The sequence below is a fragment of the Lactuca virosa genome, chromosome 2 (genome assembly GCF_052849685.1).
Source record: "Lactuca virosa cultivar CGN04683 chromosome 2, Lactuca_virosa_CGN04683_v6, whole genome shotgun sequence".
NCBI lineage: Eukaryota > Viridiplantae > Streptophyta > Magnoliopsida > Asterales > Asteraceae > Lactuca > Lactuca virosa.
Genome location: NC_136427.1, coordinates 60,566,116 through 60,586,439, shown reverse-complemented (window position 1 = coordinate 60,586,439; position 20,324 = coordinate 60,566,116). Strand labels below are relative to the sequence as shown.

Here is a 20,324-nt window from a genome sequence, read left to right as displayed (position 1 = left end):
TTCATTTTTCTCGAATTATTATAATTATTGAAATAAAATAGGGCAACAAATCATATAAAATGCTTTCTGAGATCTATAAATCCTAGATAAATTCGTGGATGACCCCTATGCTAAACAATGACCCCACATTAAATTTCATCGGTTTTTGTTACTGTTTAATATGGTTTTGAATTTTCTTTTTGTTTGGCTCCAATAAATCATAAAAGCACTTTAGAGAATCTTAAAATGATATATAACAATTTTCGCCGTTGCTACCAGAGGTATAAGACTCAGAAAAATATTTTCAGAATTTTTCATAATGCATTCCTATTTTTCCCCGATTTTTGTATTTATAATGGCCTAAAAATAGAACAAATAGTTCTGCTCATCCAAAATTCATGAAAATTACCAGAACACCTTGTAGTACATTAGGAGGCTACATAAAAATTTTGATGATTTTTCTCTTCTGTATACTATTTTTCTCCTATTTTCTAAGATTAAATATACTTAAATACACAAAATCGGATTTCAGTATATAAAAACCACATTTGGTATTTTTCGCAGATTATTTACTCTGTACATGAAGTGTACAAAATTTTTGGTAATTTACTTTAACTGTTTAATAATTATTATTCAATTAATGATTATTTAAGAGGATTAAACAAGGAAAAATAGCAACACTAATTGAAAAATACCTTTTATATTTTTCGCAGCTTCTATATATGTAATAACAGTGTTACAAAAATTTTGGACAATTTTGGAAACAGTTTTCTATTTATTTCAATTTTTATTAGAATAAATGCTCAAAAATCATAAAATTGGGTTAAACAGTTTAGAAATCAATTTTTATATTTTTTCCAACTTAAGAATGTTTAATAACAATATCACAAAAAGTTTGGGTAATTTTGGAAACTGTTTTCTATTTATCCCCATTTTTATTAGAATAAATGCATAAAAATCATAAAATTGGGTTAAACAGTTTAGAAACCCCTTTTTATATTTTTCCCAGCTTAAGTATGTGTAATGACATTGTTATAAAAAGTTTGGGGTATTTTCATAACTGATTTCTATTTTTCATGAATTTGTATCTATTTAGAGAATTAAATATGTGAAAAATGGTTATACATATTCATAATCCCTGAAAATTTATCTAGAAGTCTTTTAGTACATTTAGAACCAAAATCTGAAGTTTGGTAATTTTTATTAATTGTTTAGTATTTTTCATGATTTTATGGTTATTCAAGAAACTAAAATCGTGAAAAATAGTCAGACAAATCAAAAATTCAAGAAAATTTATCTTAAGGTCTTTGACTTCAATTAAAACTTAAATGCAAAGTTTGGGAAAGTTTAGAACTAAATTGATTTAGTTTTGAATATTTAATCATTGGAACACCTCTAAAATGTTAAATATTAACATTTCAATAATGGAAATTTTCCACTTAAATTGTTATATAACAATTGATTCTTTGAAACTTAATTTCCACAGAAAAATGTTTGTAAATTATCAATATTAAATTTTGACACATTATTGGCATAATTCTATTGTAGTAGTAAGTATACTAGTGTTAGATTTCGATTAGAGACTCACTAGCGAATACCATTATTGTAGGAATCGGTAGTGGTACACGTGGAACGTAGTTCAAGGCACCATTTGCATCATCTAAGTGCATTGTGAGTATTCACGCACTCCCCTATTTTCAGTTTTTATGTTTTGGGGTGGAAAAGCATGTCCCGAAAAACTATTATTTGAATGTTGTATTTAAATTGATTTGTATCAAACATGATTGCTATTTTATTGCTATGTCTCTCTATGTATGTCTATGCAACACGGAACATCAGAACTTATCGTACTAAGGCCCTTCCTTTATCTCTAACCATTAACTCTTTTAGCCAATGGTCATTATGGATAGCGCTATTAGGAATTGACAACTCCTCACTCGCCCTATTGCTGGAGTGCATGATACCATATTCATCTATGGAACGATAAGCATAGATCTTGATAGGGCTTCAGTCATAGGTTTGGTTGAGACTCATTGTTTGCTCATACACATACAAACTCGTTTCGCGTTATAGCAATAAACTTGTTATTAATTATAGCAATGAACTTGTTTCTCATTACAACAACGAACTTTTATTACTGAAAACTTATATACATGTTTTAGCAATGAAATTGTTTGCTCCTTGTAGCAACGAAATTGATTGCTCATTTTAGCAATGAAACTTGTTTACTCGTTTGAGTAACGAACTTTATCTTCCATGAGAATATGAATGTTGCATCTTATTTGGGCAACATACTTTATCTCTCATGATGACAAAGAACTTTGTTTTTACAAACTTATTTACTCATTTTAACAATATACTTTTATTATTGGAAACTTTTATCAAAACTTTGATTTCAATTCATGAACCAATATTATTTTGTTAAACTTGTGAGTACTCACCAACTATTTTTATAGTTGACGCTCGTTTTACATGCTTTTTCAGGAATCATCGAGTAAGTGGCACTTAGGGACACATCACTTTTAGGAGCATTCGCATGTGTTGTATTTCAATTTACATTGTAATTTCTTTTAAAAGTTGTTCAAACCCATTGTAAATTTGTAATGATTTTTAATACTATGGTTGGTGTTGTCTTTTAACTTTTGCTATGAAACCCTTTATACTGCCACGCCTCGTGTTTCCGCTTTAGCGGGGTGTGACAGAATGAGGCTTGAAGCTTGAATGAGTTGAGAGTGTTCTTAGGAGTTTACTGAATATGGATATGAGAAGTGAGAGAGTAGTTCACGTTTTCAATAAGGGAAGATAAGGAGTGATTTGACATTTGCTTGGAGTACTGGTGGGTAATGTCTATCAATAAGGGTTAATGCATAGATTACTGGGATTTACATGGGAAATGAGGAATTTACATCAAGTCAAACTCCTTATCCTCTTAGAATCCCTTCATAAAAACCTTGGGTATTATTTTATATAAATATATTTAAAATAAACAATTTTTGCATAAAACGGGGGTCTAAGGGTCTAGGATATGAAAAATACAAGTTTGGTGTGATTTTCGACATCAAAATGCCTAAAAATGATGAAAAAGTCTGAAATGGACAAAAATCTCCTGCGAGGGTCCGAAGGGCTGAGGGATGTTCCGGAGCCAATCTTCAAGGTTCCGGAGTCAGATTCACATTTTTGGAGCATGTTCTCAGATTTCCGAAGGCACATGAGAGTTCTGAAGCTGTACACGAAGTCCGGAGTCAGGTGCGAATTTGGTCGGTCTGGACCGAGGTGCGAGGCTGGCCAGACTTTCGAAGGATCCGAACTAGGTGATTCCGGAGTGAAGGTGTTCCGAAGATGCGACTCCTCTCGGTTCCTTAGAAGGCTTCCGGACCAAGAGGGTTCCGGCCAAGAGGTTTAGGACCAAGAGGGTTCCGGACCAAGAGGGTCCTTTTGGGTTTTCTCCTCCGGTTTTGGGTTGTTTTCGACTGAGGAAGGTACGTAGATAGATTTGGGAGAGATTCCACATAGTTGGAGAGATTTGGGAGAGATTTCATATTCTTGGAGAGATTTGGGAGAGATTTCATATATTTGGAGAGATTTCACATACATGGAGAGATTTGGGAGAGATTTCACATACTTTGAGAGATTTCACATACTTGGAAAGATTTGGGAGAGATTTCACATATTTGGAGAGATTTCACATACTTGGAGAGAATTACACTCTATCTTTCCATGGTCCATTAGGAACCATAAAGTACACTTTTAATGTGTTAGCATAAGTCTCACAATAGTTATTACTTACATGAGGACGAAATTTCCTAGCCAAAATGCTAGTTGTGACACAAGTTATCTGGATCCAACATCAGCTGTTGGATTACGGCCTATCTTTTGTGACAATGAGGTTGCAATTTAGATTGCTAAAAATCCAGTCCAACACTCGAAAACCAAGAACATCGATATCAAAGTGCATTTCACCAGAGATTGTTATGAGCGCTCGCTCATTCGGTTAGAACATGTTCCCACTACTAATAACGTGGCGGATCTGTTCACAAAACCGTTTAACAAAGCTCGATTCGATGTGCTTGTGGGATTTTTGAAAATGATACGCTTTGAGGACTAATTTTTTTTTTGTTTTTAGGTTAGTTTAAATTTGCGCATTTTAATTTCATTCTCACCCATGCACAAATTTAGGGGGAGAAATAAACAAAAACCAAACAAAAAAATAGAAAATCAAAAAGCTAAAAATATAGTGTATTTCTTTAGGTGTTGTGACCGGGAAGTGAAATTAACACGTGTTATAACAGGCAATTTGAATTCGTGTAACGTACCTAAGTTGAATTGTCTAGGCTCTGTGTTTGATGCGCTGGTGGGCACGAGAGATTTATATTGACTTGACTAGGCACAGATGAACTTAAGGAATCTAATGACTTGACAAATTCTGACCAAGATAGATCTGTTTAGCCTGAGAATACGATGCTTGGATAGGTTGAGCAGGGAGATATACATGGGAATCTTCGGACACACTAAAGTAATATGTATCTAGAACCCTGGTTTAACTCTTCCTCGATGTACAAAGTCTGTCCTTAATTCCTGTATTGATGGGGTGACTGGGAATTCCGATAAAGTAGGTATGTAGGAAATTATTTTCTTGCTTTCTTTCTGTTAGCCATATGTTGCCTCCTCTGTGTGATCGAAAGATCCGACCTGGACTGCAACATATGCAACTCTATTTCTATACATCTTCTATCTATGCTATTCTTTCTGTCTGTTAGCCATATGTTGTCTCCTTTGCGTGATTGAAATACATTCGACCTGGTACACAACATATGCACCATTCTACTTCTCAATTCCTCTAAATCTGGTTAGTCATATGTTTCACCTCTGCGTGATCGGAAGATCCGACCTGGGTGTATAGCATATGCATTCTAAATCTGATTTCTCCCATAATAATTATCTGCTCACCTAAAGTAAGGAGTACTTTGGAAGTTCCTAATTATTGGGGTATGTCAGGAAGTGGAAAACATGTTCTAGTACATTTAAAATTTAACAATCACTGGGTTATCTATAGATCTTGCTGCTCAATTTAGGTGGACAACAATATCCTTGGTCATCGTCAGATCAATGGTCCTTAGGAATTTTATCTAGGAACATAAGGTCAAAATGTCTTGTCACTTGTAGCATGTCCTAAATTTTGTCAAAATCCTTCGTGCTTTAGTGGACCACAATACCAGCGATTGACCAGATCTATTCATGAAGGGAGCGGTACCGACAAATGGATAATGGTTGTCTAATAACTTTGATCCCAGACTCACAAATTATTATCTGCTCTGGTGAAAAATAGAAATTGGAATTAATTCATCCTAATTTTTAATTTTAATTTTAAAATTTTATTTTTTAATTTTAATTTTAATTTTAATTTTAATTTTATTTTTATTTTTATTTTTATTTTATTTTATTTTATTTTATTTTATTTTATTTTGAGTCCTTGAAATGTATTATTTTTAATACTTTTGTGTTGTTGGGCTTGAGTTCAATGCTAGTTGGGTTGCAGCCCATAACCGGGTTTTTTTTTGGGGGGGGGGGGTACATAACTTGTGTATAGCCGAACACACCTCTTATTCTCACTTTCTAAGTACGGCCGTACAGCCGACTGTCTCTCTCTCTCTCTCTCTCCCTCTCTCTTAAAGCCTTAAAAATCTCGATTTTCTTGAAATTAACCAATCAGTTGTATAGGTATCTCATCAAAGACCCTTGTGATGTTATTCTTGAGCAAAATTGACCAGAAATTCAAGGTGCATTGAAGGAAAAACGGGTTTCAGCACCAATGAGGCGTGTACGGCCGGACACCCGTGTACGGCCGGACACCAGTGTACGGCTGGACTCCCGTGTACGGCCGTACACACCAATTTTGCCCTAAAAATGAAATTTTCTCCATTGAAGGCTTAATTTAACTGTCAAACAGGAAAACATCTGATGTTTATTGATAATTTTTTTGTGTGTTTCATTCACTTAGCTTGTTTTGTGCAGATCAATATGGCAGGACTTGAATTTGCTAAAGTTCACAACTTTTCCATTTACCTAGTTGATCCTCCTGATGGGTTTTATACAAACAATCCTATGTGTGCATGCAACCTTAGAGTTGGATCTATGTTATCACTATTAGTTATACAACTTTATGAACACAAAAGAACCCTAGCATGCATCTACTATTTTTGAAATTGACATAGGAGAATAGAATACACACCTTTTGTTGTTATGTAGTAATAACAACTAGTTCCTTGAGTTTCCTTAGCTCTTGAAAGCAAGTACCACATGTGTAGTACCTCTAATGGCTCACAAACACACTAGGTGAAAGGATGAATATGGGAGAGAGGAGAGAAGGGTATCTTGCTCTAAAATTCGTCCCTTTTAGGGTTTTCCCAAGGAGTGGTCGAATTCTAGTGCCTTAGGGTGCTATTTATACTTGAGGCTAGCTAGGGTTTCAAGGTGGAAACCCTAATCCCTTAGCTTAGGGCCTAAGCAAGTCCATGGACTCCTTTCCTTAAGCCCTTGGACGAAAACTCCTAGATCCTTCTAGGATTTTCGTTCAAGCCTTAATAAAAGTGATCCAATAGCCCAAAGTCTCAACTATCAAATAATTACAAAACAACCCCTGTACTTTTAATTAATTCCTTTAATCCCGAAATTAATTCCTATTTAATTTCTGATTAAATACTAATTAATAATATGATTCCAAATTATTATATTAATCATATAATATAATAAATAAATCATATTTATGCCCTAATCAACCTCTCTCCTCAACTGTCATCCTGTCTAGTCACCCGTGTGAAGGCAACCCAAAAGGACCATGCTCACAATCGGGTCAAGTACATACCAAAATAGTTATGGACTTAGACACTAGTCCAACAGTCTCCCACTTGGATAAGTCTAATAACTATTCTGCGTATGACTTCAGAACCTGATCAGCAATCGTAGCTTTCAAAAGCCGCTGTCAACTCTGATCAGTAACTTGTCCTTTAGATAAGGGATCACATACTCCTCCATTCTCAAGATATCGTATAGACACGAGACATGGATTTAAATCATTCTCTCTGTCTATGTATTGTTTCCCGACTTCTGATTCATGACGACTGACAACAGACTATAATTGAACACATCAACTTAGTCCCGGCTTGGCCAAGCGCTTAGGTGTCATCACTAAATCATCGAGGGGCCCACATATATCGCTTTTATCCCACTTTGGGTAAAAGGAATGGATAAACTTTGACTCAAATGCTTGCTTGCACCTACTAATCGAATCACACACAACAATAAGTTTTATAACACCAAGTTACTGGTGCGTTTACTTATCATCAATGTGCAACTGACCAGCAAATAACAACTCACACGTCTCGGTTTCAAGAATATACAATGTTATCGTCTCACTAATCACCCGTGATAAATGCATGAAGTGATTCAAGTGAGCATGGGTTTAATCCAATACTTTAATCTTACCAAAGCACTCATGAACTCTGCAGCAAACTTGTGCTATGTCTAAACACTTTAGACAATCTGCAGACAGATTCATGACAGTCTTCCTTAATACCTACTTCCAACGTATGACCGACTGTGGAGGTTCGAATAACCCAGTTATTCTGGAAGTCAAAACATGCAAAGTGAAACGCAATAATAATATTAATCCTATATGGCCCCAAAACTTTTGAGCGTAAATAAAAACACTTTTATTTAAACACCATATTGATTACTCATTATTCATTGCTTACTGTTTCAGAAAATCAACTTATTACTCGAATTATAACCACAACTGTCCCATGCTCCAAGCATGCACACTTTGGTTTCCTATGGTCCATACTTTGTGAAATAGATCAATTGAAAAACTTTAACAATGAAACTCATTTCACAATCCCCAATCCTTATTATTAGTATAAGAATACCAAATTCTTGCCACTTTTAGAATATGTCAGATTCTAACATTTTATGCAATGATTCTTTCGTAATGTCATAGCACAAAAGTCACCAAGACCCGGCTAATGAAATTACAAGTTATTCTATCGGAAATTGTTACAAGACAATTCCATAGACGTGAAGTCTCACATTCAAAGTACATTCCTTTGAACATCCTTCTCGCATAAAAGTTTCTAATCTAGACATATTTCTTAATATCCAACTCCCATGAATGGAAACATTTCCATATTTGTCATATGACAACTCATTCTTAATAGAATCTTATCTATTCATAATAATGTCAATATAGTCCATCCAGTACTATACTTCCAACTACTCACAAGCGACAAATCCTCAGTGAACCTCAGATCGTCCTTTGATAGTTGTTTAATTATTTTAGTCAAAACCGATTCTAGTCCCTTTTTCCCTCTTAATGCCCTAGGCATTTGGAAAATTTTAGAAAGGTCAAATATTACAGCATATGCAATCGATCCTATACCCGAAGCGTATTGGACACAATGCATAATGTCTCACATAAAGACATGATACTTTATCGGTCTTTTTCCATAATATTTTGTTAGCCATGTTCTCACAATTCGAACTATGAAGAGGGATGTCGTAATCATAATCGAATTTTGAGAACGTGCTATGTATCCTTGACTAAATTTTATTAACATTTCTTGATCTAAGCTTTTAGATTTTGAAACGAAGTATAATATTATCTCCCTTAATTATAGCAAAACAACTTTTCAACCCCTACAACTTTGCAAAGTTAATCTTTGTTTTCTATAATTAATATTGCTAACTCGCAATACTTGAAATAATAATCATGCTCCCACTAACACAATGATTATTTCCATACAAGCATAACACTTATGCTCCCACTAGCTTTGACATGTATTCAGAAAACACTTGAACTTCTAGAAAACAATGCTTATTGAATTCCTTAAGTTCATATTTCTAATACCTAATGCTTTGATAAGCCTTTATCTAAGCTTTTTAAGCTCATACACCTTTCCTTAGATAGCTCACATGTGTGTCTAAACAATTCAGAATTTATGTTACTAAGTCCCAGATGTTCAGACTAATTGCCAAATCTCACCATTCGAACTATGAAGAGGGATGCCGTAATCATAATCGAATTTGAGAATACAATTATCACAATTGCTATCTTCTTAAAATCTCTCTTAGTGAAAGCATTTCCTCACAATCATTTTCATGAAGGAGGGAGACCTTATGACACTTAGATTTTAAAGTGTATGTGTTCCTATCCATTTGAATTTGTCATAACAATAATTGTAAGACAATGTTCGTGACAAATCTAACTCATATGGAATGAACTTGTTCAATCTCGATTTCCTGCCTCATGGTAGCACGAATGCCCACCATTGCTTCCAGGTCGTTGAGTAGTTCACCCTTTCCTATCAATGCACTTTCCATTGATTAGGGTGCCTTGCCTTTATGCAATCAATTCATAGAACTCATATTCCATAGTTGACTTCATCTGGAATGGTGCAGAAACAAAGTTATGTCAACACGATAGGTTGCCAACCTCAAGTCGTGTGCTAGTGATTAACTATCGGTTTATTCTTGATTTGTTCTTGAAACTTTTCAAGACAATTGAGACTCCCACTGACCTCTTGACATATATGATTCTCTTGTCAGGAACCTTTCCTAGACAAAACAAATATTCAAGAGTTAGTGTAGTTCTTATCAAGACAAAACACTTCACATAATTGGTCCTAGTTGGTCTTTGTCTTATCCAAGACAGCACAACTCACCAATTTCAAATGTGCAAGAATAAGAAAGCCTTTTCTAATCTCCACATTTGATGAGTGTTATAAACCTACTTAAGACTTGTCACTCAATTCACAATCTTGGAATATAACTCTAAGACTTGATATTGGAACGAAGTATGATTGACTTCTTGATTTTAACCATTTCTACAATTCTCGATTCCTCTTCTTAGACATACGATTGCACTAAGACTCACTTGGAGGATCAATTGAGATATGGTTCTTAATCATTAAGAGTTATCATAAAACACAATAAAAGGTACTCTCCCTTCTAATTAGAATAGAGAAACTTTTATCTTTCTGCCTACTTGATTCTTCTTATTCGTTCTGCTATTGATTGAAACTCTTTCAATAAACTCAGAATTATACTTAATCTTATAAGTATAACCATATTTACTAAACTTTAGTAAATCAGGACGAATATATTTATCACTCTTGTGGTGGACTTGATCAATGCACAACCTAGTGTACTCGATCTCCTAGTCCTTCTCTTGACACTTTGTCAAAGAATTAGTCTAATTTCCAAATATGAAGTTTCTCATTCATTACGCAACCAAGTTGCATGACTCCAAGTTTCTGTCCAACTGAAACTTGGGCGATGAGAATCTTCCCTTATTTGGCAAATTCTCGACATTTCCACAAATAACATAATTAAGAATCGAATCCATTATTGCTAACAATAGAAACAATCAAACATCAATTTTTCATACACACTATTGCAAGGATAAATAAATAAGACAAAATCAAAATTTATTTTATTGCGGAAAAATTTGTCCTTACAATGCAATTCAACTGAAAAACTATACTATTACATATTTCTAATCAATCTATCCTAACTCTACAGTAGCAGCTCAAAAATCTGATCCTTGAGTCCATGCGATCGAAATCCATTTCTTCATTATCAGATTCAGCACGCTCCTTCCTTAAGCTTCCTCTCTTTTCTTCGATCCTCCAAAAACATCAAAATGTAATATTGTCACATCATGTATTAAGAATCAAAGAATAGGAACTTCTAGAGTTAGTTAGTAGATTTTACCTGAAGTAGAGCCATACGTCTTGACTCTCCCATCTCTCAGATCTCTCAGGTAAATAGGGCAGCTTCGTCTCCAATGCCCCTTCTCTTGGCAATAGAAGCAAATGGACTCTTTTGGAATGACACAAGGAACTATCTCAGAATTTACCTTTTCTGGATTCCCAATGTCACCATTTTCAATGTCCATTGAAGTTTGGGAGTTTGATTCACCAGACAAATTTGCTCGATCAACACGCCGAATCATTTCTGATTCAGCAGCTATAAGCAAATAGGTCAAATCAATGAGGGTCACGTCATGGTCCATCACATAGTACTCTCTAATGAACTCACTATATGATTCAGGAAGTGACTGAAGAACCCAGTCAACAGCCAACATTTCTGAGATATCGACACCCATCATCCTTAACCTATCAATGTGTGACTTCATCTCTAAGATGTGTGCACACACAGGTTTCCCATCTTCGTGTTTACTTGCCAAAAGGGCTTGAGTGAGCTTGAACTTTTCAAGCCTTTGAACTTGTGGGTTAGGGAGAATAATTGGAGGAGGTGGAGGAAGTGAAGTATGACTCTCATTTCCTTGATCGTATCGTGGAACGTCATCTTCATTTGGAAAGCTTGTTCCAAGGGACTTGGGAAGACCATTGTAAGATTTAGACATCTTTAAAACGGGAGAAAATTCAAGTTAGTTGATAAGAATCCTTGATGTAACACCCAAATGAAACATCAAGGCTAGGATCCAACACAACATTCTACAACCTAGAAGAGGGATGCCGTAATCTAGTTGCAAAATATTTGAAGGTAGGTAAATGACGATTTACCAATTCCCACCATGAAAAACAAAAATGAAGTTTAAGTTTTAAATGAATTGAAACTCCTAGATCTTTTGAGATTCATTAAACTTTTCAATGGCATGTTTAATCTCGATTATGCCCTTCAAATTTGCGACTGGGATACCGAGGATCACAAACAAGGTGTGAATAACCATACGAATCTACGTGATGCACTCAATGATACTATCACCTAATCAATGTGCCGGTTAACCACACACGCTCCATTGATCTATGATAAACATCGAGCCACCCTTCGCCACCAATGTCAATCCCAAATTAGTGTGCCGGTTAACCACACACGCTCCACTAACGTTTGACAAGGGTACGAAGTGTAATTCCATGGATTAGTATACAATTTCACATTTTGCCTAAAGTAACTAGAATTTGGGAATTTGTAAAAGCATGTAGTTACTTTGTACTACATTATACTTATAATGGAAGGTTTCGTCCTATCCTACCCGTTCGGCTAACGACCCTCCACTAGTCAAGAGTGCGGTGGGTAAGAGTGGATACCCATTCAATCGCCATTTTATAGGCAATTTCCTTAAACACCCCTTATAGACCAGCTTCGTGAATGAGGCCTACTAACGGTAAGACTGACTGTTTACTCATAGATATATATAATATTAGACTTTTAATGTCATATATATATAGTATATGGTGTATTTTTTACACTTTTAAAATATTAGGTGGTTTTATTAACTTTCTCTTTTAATTAAACTTTTAATTAACTTAACAAAACCATAAGGGTGTAATTTGAACTTTTCAAAATACGAGGGTTTTAGAATTTAACATTTCAAAATTAAACTTTTAATCAACTTTTAAATTCCAAAACTTGAGGGCAAGTTTTGAACTTTTCAAAACAATTAGGTTTAAAAAATTTCGAAAAATTAAAACCTTTTAATCTTAAATATTAAAATTTGATTTAATAATTATCCATAATTAAACAATTAATTTGAATTATTAAATCTTGGAGGATATCTATTAAATTAAACACTTAATTTAACCTAATACCTTAAATCCCCTAAAATTCGAAATTATGGGATGGGATAATTCAAAATCTTTAATTACCAAATTTAAACACTTAAAAGATAATTACAAGATATGATATTATTCAAATCCCTAAAAATTAGGATCTAATCTTGGGGAGGAGGCCAATTTCGAAATCCTAGGGTTAGATAACCCTAGAATTCGAAATCTTGGAGGCTAAGGAAAGGATTTGGGAAACCCTAACCAAATTTCCAAATTTAGGGTTTATGAACCCTAATTTCGAAAATCATGCTTTTAGGGTTTATTGGCTATAAATCCTAATATGTCAAATTCATACTTTTGTATAGAATTTAATTGAAAACAAAAACCAATGGCTCTGATACCACTGATAGATTTTATACAAACAATCCTATGTGTGCATGCAACCTTAGAGTTGGATCTATGTTATCACTATTAGTTATACAACTTTATGAACACAAAAGAACCCTAGCATGCATCTACTATTTTCGAAATTGACATAGGAGAATAGAATACATACCTTTTGTTGTTATGTAGTAATAACAACTAGTTCCTTGAGTTTCCTTAGCTCTTGAAAGCAAGTACCACAAGTGTAGTACCTCTAATGGCTCACAAACACACTAGGTGAAAGGATGAATATGGGAGAGAGGAGAGAAGGGTATCTTGCTCTAAAATTCGTCCCTTTTAGGGTTTTCCCAAGGAGTGGTCGAATTCTAGTGCCTTAGGGTGCTATTTATACTTGAGGCTAGCTAGGGTTTCAAGGTGGAAACCCTAATCCCTTAGCTTAGGGCCTAAGCAAGTCCATGGACTCCTTTCCTTAAGCCCTTGGACGAAAACTCCTAGATCCTTCTAGGATTTTCATTCAAGCCTTAATAAAAGTGATCCAATAGCCCAAAGTCTCAACTATCAAATAATTACAAAACAGCCCCTGTACTTTTAATTAATTCCTTTAATCCCGAAAATAATTCCTAATTAATTTCTGATTAAATACTAATTAATAATATGATTCCAAATTATTATATTAATCATATAATATAATAAATAAATAATATTTATGCCCTAATCAACCTCTCTCCTCAACTGTCATCCTGTCTAGTCACCCGTGTAAAGGCAACCCAAAAGGACCATGCTCACAATCGGGTCAAGTACATACCAAAATAGTTATGGACTTAGACACTAATCCAACACCTCCAGAGGCTCACTCCGATTACCAATTCATAGTTAATGGCTTAAGAAGATGTTGCTTGTTCAATGCTTTCACCACCAGTCCGGTCATCTATCAACGATTGATTAAGGAGTTTTGGAGCAACGCAGCTGTGATAAAGGATGATAATGGTACAAAATATCTTCAAGCTTCTGTGCGAGGAAAGAAAGTCTTGGTTACTGAAGAAATCCTTCGAGAAACTTTGCAGATCAGTGACGAACCTGAATTCCCGAAGGAGATTGATATAGATCACACTCAAGAGATTCTGGATCAAATAGAATACGAAGGGATTTTCCCTCCCACTCTCGAGAAATTATTGCCTCCGTACTGGAGATACTTAGCTCATGTATTTGTGAGCTGTATCTCCGGTCGGAAATCAGGAGCTGATGAAATCTATCTAATCAACACCGGTGCAATTGTTGCTTTAGCTTCAGGAATAGAGTTCAACTTCTCAGAGTTCATTTTGCATGAGATGATTGTGAACATTGAAGGAAACAAAAGAGATAAGTTCCTCATGTATCCAAGATTCCTTGAGTTAGTCTTCAATATCATGCACCCAGAGTTAGAAAAAGGAGGAGAGACCTTGGACCTTAAGTTTGTTGGTTCAAGTGCCTTTGGATTAATGAAGCAAAATCAAAAAGGAAAGTTTAATTTTGAAGGAATGTTTCCTCTGATCAAGTTTGGCATCTTTGCTGGAGAGAGTAATCCCTCTGAGTCTGATGATCACTCAAGCCCACGGAAACCGAGGATGATGTTATCTCAGCTTCAGAGCATGAAGACGAAGAAGATCATGTTCCTCCTATCGCAATCGTGGCAGAGGAGCATGACCAACAGCAAAACGTGGAGGTTTACAGTGATTACGACGGAGATGGTGATAATGAGGATGAGTTTGAATAAAATTTAATAGATAATATGATGGTAAATGACGATGATGAAGGTGATGATTTTATGAAGGACATGGACATTACTGGCTTTAACAATGAGGAAATCCTCCTTAAACTTGGTTTTGAAGATGATGACTTTGGTCCAAGTTCGAATTTCGTTGACAGGTTCTTTACAAGGGTCAATGAAGTTGTCCAATCAGCAACTGAGACTAGGGTTGCTGATGAGACTCTCGAAACTATGCCTCCTACGTCAAGATCGATGGAAGATACTTCAAGCCAAAGGGATGCAACTTCAAGGATTCCTCCCCTTGATTCTGCTATGCCTACATCTGTGCCATCCACAAGTTATCCGACACCGACACAAACCTCCATGCCTTCTGTAAAAGAAGTCGACTCGATCCGAGGCAGGAAGTGTTTATTCAAGATCAAGCACCGCCAACTCCATCCACAGTCACCACCACAACAGTTATTACACCACCTATACCTACCCATCAAGGCCCAAGTACAATATATGAAACTGGAACTTCTTCCGCTATTCAAGGATACTCCCCAAAAAGGCCTTCGCTAGATGAAGCCTCCATCAGTCTAGCAAGGCACTTGGCACAAAATAGTTCAGAACCTTCATCACGTGGAAAAGGGATATCTATTGAGGAAGGTCATTCAGGGGATGTTGATCCTGTTGTGTCCAAGCTCAAAGAAGAAATTGGCATTCTCAATCAGCAAAATATGGAGAAGGACATTTTGATTGGGAAACATGATGTCAGGATCGCTGAGCTTGAACCAGACAATGCATTGAAGTCAAAACAAATTTCTGATTTGCAAACTAATCTTGGATCCTTGACTGCTTTATACTTCAACTTGAAGAACAAATTGTTTGAAGCTTTTGGTGATAAGTTCAAGTCCTTGTTTCAACAGCCTCATGGTATTGAAGATCCTCCCACTGCTCCCGTCCAGCCTTCCGAAAGAGAAAATCATGTTGATCAACCACCCCCAAGAACAACAAGTATTGTCAATCAGTTTAAGAAAGAGCCTGTGAATGTCAATCCCTGGATCACAATTAAACAAGGCAAGAGAATAGTCATAGCTGAGAAGAAAGTAGGTTTGATCTTCATGAAGAACTCAAATGAGAATCGTAAAGCAAATGAACCTCAACTCACTGTAACAGATCTTAAAAAGAGAAAACTTGGTGATCGATTTGGTGATCATACAGGGATCAAAATGTGGGCCTATGAACTTAAACTGTGGGTGGTTAAGTGAAATTCTGGAAATACAGAGTACTACAAAAGCATTCATGACTTCAACTCCTAGACAAAGGTTGATCTCTCTGAACTCTTAAGGGATCCATTCCACAATCCTTCACAAAATCCTAGTGCTTTCAACTTCAAACAGTTTTTAGATAGACAGGTCAGGGATAATTTCCCCATGATGAAGACAGCGAAAGCTTTGGTTAGAAAAGACAAATATATTCTTGATCCTGAAACTGACAAACCGATGAAGATAATGTTGTGGCCAACTACAAACCAATTGAAGGAGATTCCAATCCCACAACATTTTCATGATGGATATCTTAATGATATGGATTTTTGGGCCTTTGATGATGAAACAGCAACTGCAGCCATAAAATTCAAAAACAGACAAGGAGTTCTCATGCTCGTTAGTGCTAAGGATCTTCTGAGATTCAGAGAGAGAGAGAGACATTCACACTTTGGCCCGTCATCAAATCGTATGTAGGAGGGAGATCATGGAGGCTTGTGCAAAAGAATTTACACGAATGGTTGCCATAATTATCAATGATAGGCTCTGGCTGGGATCCATGGGAAAATCTGACCTAAGGCTGTTCGAGGAACCAAAAGAATGAAGACCAAGTCTATGCTAGCCTCAAACCAAGGGGAGATTGATAGGTCATAATATAGTGGTTTTGGCAAAGGCATCCATTTTGAATAGGTCTTGGTAGGATTTTGGGCTTTGTAATGGTGTTTGTAGTTTGTGTGTGGTTGTGTATGGCCGGACTTGAGTGTACGGCCGTACACCCTGTGTACGGCAGTACATGGGTGTACGGCTGTACTTGCTTGTACAGGTGGTGGTCCTATAAATATAGTGTGTCTGTGTCAGTTTTAGGGTGACGTATGTGTGTGTATCCAAGGTGTACCTGACATTTTTTGTGATATTAACGTGTGCATGCTTGGTTTAATCTTTCCTCTACTCCATTCTTATTCTGATTGATTGCTATCTGTTTGATCATAAATTTGGATCATTGAAATTGGGACTTACAAACACTCCTGCAAAGTTCCAAAATAAAGTCACGTCTTTTCAAAAATATTCCTTAAACAATCCAAAGTGGAAGGTTATTTTACCAACTCCTAAACCTTCCAAATCACATGAATCTGTAGTCAGTTGAAAATCTAGGAGTAATTCACGTGCAAAAACTTTTTCAAATCCCAAAGGCACTACAACCAAATACCACCCACGGACCGCTCACAAGACTCAAACTACACCCTCTGGACTGTTGACCAAGTACGGTGTCTGGATAAACGAGAAAAATCTCTCCTTTGGATTTTATCCACTAAAAAAGTCTCATTCCATCCAACCTTTTAACACCTCAAAATTCGTGAAACACACAGGACTAGGTTTACAAATTGACATGCAAACTGTTCCTACAACCCATATGCATGCATCTAGTAAGAAAGCCTCACATGTGACCCTAGGCTCCAAACTTTTTTAGGTGCCCGAACTAGCCCATTAATTTTTAGGCAATGTGCAAGGAGGAACAAGAAGAGGATTGGTTAATTAATAGTGTATGCTCCTTGCACATGACCGGAAGGTTAGAATACCTTCACCACTTCAGGCCTATCTGTAACGGTGGACACGTCACGTTCGGGAACAATGCAAATGGAATCATCAGGGGTTATGATATATTGACCATGAGAAGTTTCTGAATTCAAAGGGTTGCTTACGTAGAATTCCTCAAGCAAAACTTGATCAGTGTGGGCCAACAATGAAAAGTTGGTCATAGGGTTGAATTTAATAGTTAATATTGTGACATAATGACGAATGATAGAAGCAGCTGCTTGATCAAATCCAAATCCGAAGGGACAATGTATCCTTTGGATGTCTCACTGATCATTGGCAAACCGCAGTTGTGTTTTCTATCCGAAGTAGTATCCGATGTAAGCTGGTTATGGCACCACAAGCTAGCTCATCTCAACTTCAGATACATCAACAACCTTGTAACCGAAGAACTAGTCTGTGGTCTCCTCATTCTGAAATACAACAATGATACACTTTGCCCAGCTTGTTAGTATGGAAAGCAAACAAAGGGAAGCCATCGACTGGTTATCGATTCTTCAATTGCTGAACAGTGTGAGCTACTTCACATTGATCTTTCCGGTCCATCTACCATATCCAGTCTTCATCACAAAAAGTACATTCTGGTTATAGTTTATAACTTTACACGTTTCACTTGGGTCTTCTTCTTAAGACTCAAATCCGACACAGCGCAGATCATGATCAACTCAAATCCGAAATAGAGCTCCAAATCAAGCTACCAGTCAGAAGAATAAGAAGTGACAATAGAACCAAATTCACTAATCATCTCTTGAATAGTTTCTTGGTTTCCAAGGGCATCAATCACAACTTTTCAACTCCTTACACACCGCAACAAAATGGAGTAGTAGAGCGAAGAAATCACACATTTGTCGAAGCAGCTAGATCAATGTTAAAATTTACCAACCTTCCTCCGTACTTTTGGGCCGTAGCAGTGGCAACTACATGCTTTGTTCAAAACCGAAGCATCATTTGCAAGCTTCTTAACAAGACTCCGTATGAGGGTCTGAAAAACCGCAAACCCAATGTCCGATTCTTCCATATTTTTGGATGCAGATGTTTTGTGATCAACAAGGATTACCTTAACAAATTTGCACCAAAATCAGATGAAGACATTTTTCTTGGCTACTCAACCAATAAGGTGGCCTACAGGGTTCTCACAAGACTGATAGTCGAAAGCTTCGATGTCAAATTTGATGACTATTATGTCCGTAACACTGCTCCGTCAAGTGAAACAAAACATATCCTGGAAAGTGATATGCCAGCCTCTTCGGGTCCCATAAACTTAATTGAAATCAACTATGATGATCTTTTTGATCCCGCGGAGACAACTCACCTCTCCGAAATCCTGGTGTCTCCTGTAACTCAACAACAACATGCTGAAGTATCTGGTCCAACCTTATCTGAAGATTTGTCACTCAATACTTCCACCTTTCCGGTTAAGGGGGAAAGTTCAACTCCGGTTCCAGTGTAAACCATCAAGGTTCCAGTACTAGAAGATGTAGCTCCAGTGTCTAACCGCAGAGTCAATATCCAATCAAATGTTTCTTTAAACTCTAAAGATGAAGAGGTTGAGAACATAGACACAAGATCAGATCCAAGGGTTACCACTCATTCATCCATCCATGGGGAACCATCTTTGGTTCAGGGGGAACTCTCATCCTCAATTCAGGGGGAACCTCCTTCAACTGCTGCTGTTCAGATTCCTATAGTCCAAGATACTTCTGCGGGCTGCTGTCAAGTCCAGGGGGAACTACATTCTCCAACTGCAGAATCCTCTAATGTTGAATATATTCCCTCTACCGCAATTTCATATCACCAACAAACTCGTCTTCACATTTGGACGAAGGATCACCCACCGGATCAAATCATTGGAAACCCATCCGCAGGTATACAAACTCGATCCTCTAGTGATTTAACGGACCAAAACCACTATGCAGCTTTCATGTCATCAGTCGTTCCTCGAACCATAAAAGAAGCACTCTTGGAGCCCGACCGGAGTACCGCAATGCAAGAGGAATTAGCTGAGTTTGAAAGGAACAAAGTATGGAAACTGGTACCGAAGCCAAACGGCCACACAATTGTCGATACTAGATGGGTATATAAAAACAATCTTGATGAGTGTGGTGTGGTAGTAAGAAACAAAGCAAGGTTAGTGGCTAAGGGGTACAACCAACTTGAAGGAGTTAACTACGATGAAACCTATGCCCTCGTAGCTGGAATGGAAGCAATCCGCATTTTCTTAGCGTATGCGGCATACAAGAATACCAAAGTACATCAAATAGATGTAAAAAGTGACTTTCTGAATGGAGAACTAAAGGAAGAAGTTTACTTGAAACAACCTCCAGGCTTTGAGACTCAAGAATTTCCAAATCATTTCTACGAGCTAGAAAAAGCAGTATACGATCTTAAACAAGCACCAAGAGCATGATATGAGACTTTTTCTGAGTTTCTTGTCACGTCTGGATATAAAAGAGGTGTGATCGATCCCATGTTGTTTAGAAGGGCAAATGGTAATCACTTGATGCTCGTCGAAATATATGTGGATGATATCATTTTTGGTTCAATAGATCAGGTTATGGTGAATGATTTTGCAAAGCTCATGACAAGTAAATTTCAAAAGAGCATGAATAGAGAGATCAACTTATTTCTAGGACTTCAAGTGAAACAAGTCCTCAAGGGATATTCATTCATCAAGAAAAATATACCACTGAACTACTGAAGAAATTCTCAATGGAAAAGTATTCCTCAGGCAAGGTCCCAATGGCCTTCAGATATAAGATATCAGCTGACCCTACCGGAGAGTCAGTTGACCACAAAACCTATAGAGGAATG

General features: G+C 36.6%; 1 protein-coding gene across 1 annotated transcript; it reads left to right on the top strand.

The window, feature by feature from the left end:
- Window positions 1–16,091: 16,091 nt before the first annotated feature.
- On the top strand, window positions 16,092–19,920 carry LOC145157448 (uncharacterized). Its single transcript, XM_079076486.1, has 3 exons — window positions 16,092–16,389; window positions 18,596–18,940; window positions 19,052–19,920. Exons 1-3 carry the CDS (start codon window positions 16,092–16,094, stop codon window positions 19,918–19,920), a joined length of 1,512 nt encoding a protein of 503 aa, XP_078932612.1.
- Window positions 19,921–20,324: the final 404 nt, after the last annotated feature.

What these genes read in the sequence shown, in the direction of transcription:
- LOC145157448 (XM_079076486.1), top strand. Translation starts at nt 16,092, where the DNA reads ATGAAGACAGCGAAAGCTTTGGTTAGAAAAGACAAATATATTCTTGAT. An exon ending in CTTTGGCCCGTCATCAAATC is followed by an intron (nt 16,390 to 18,595) that starts GTATGTAGGAGG and finishes CACCAAAATCAG; the next exon opens with ATGAAGACATTTTTCTTGGC. An exon ending in CTTTCCGGTTAAGGGGGAAA is followed by an intron (nt 18,941 to 19,051) that starts GTTCAACTCCGG and finishes TAAACTCTAAAG; the next exon opens with ATGAAGAGGTTGAGAACATA.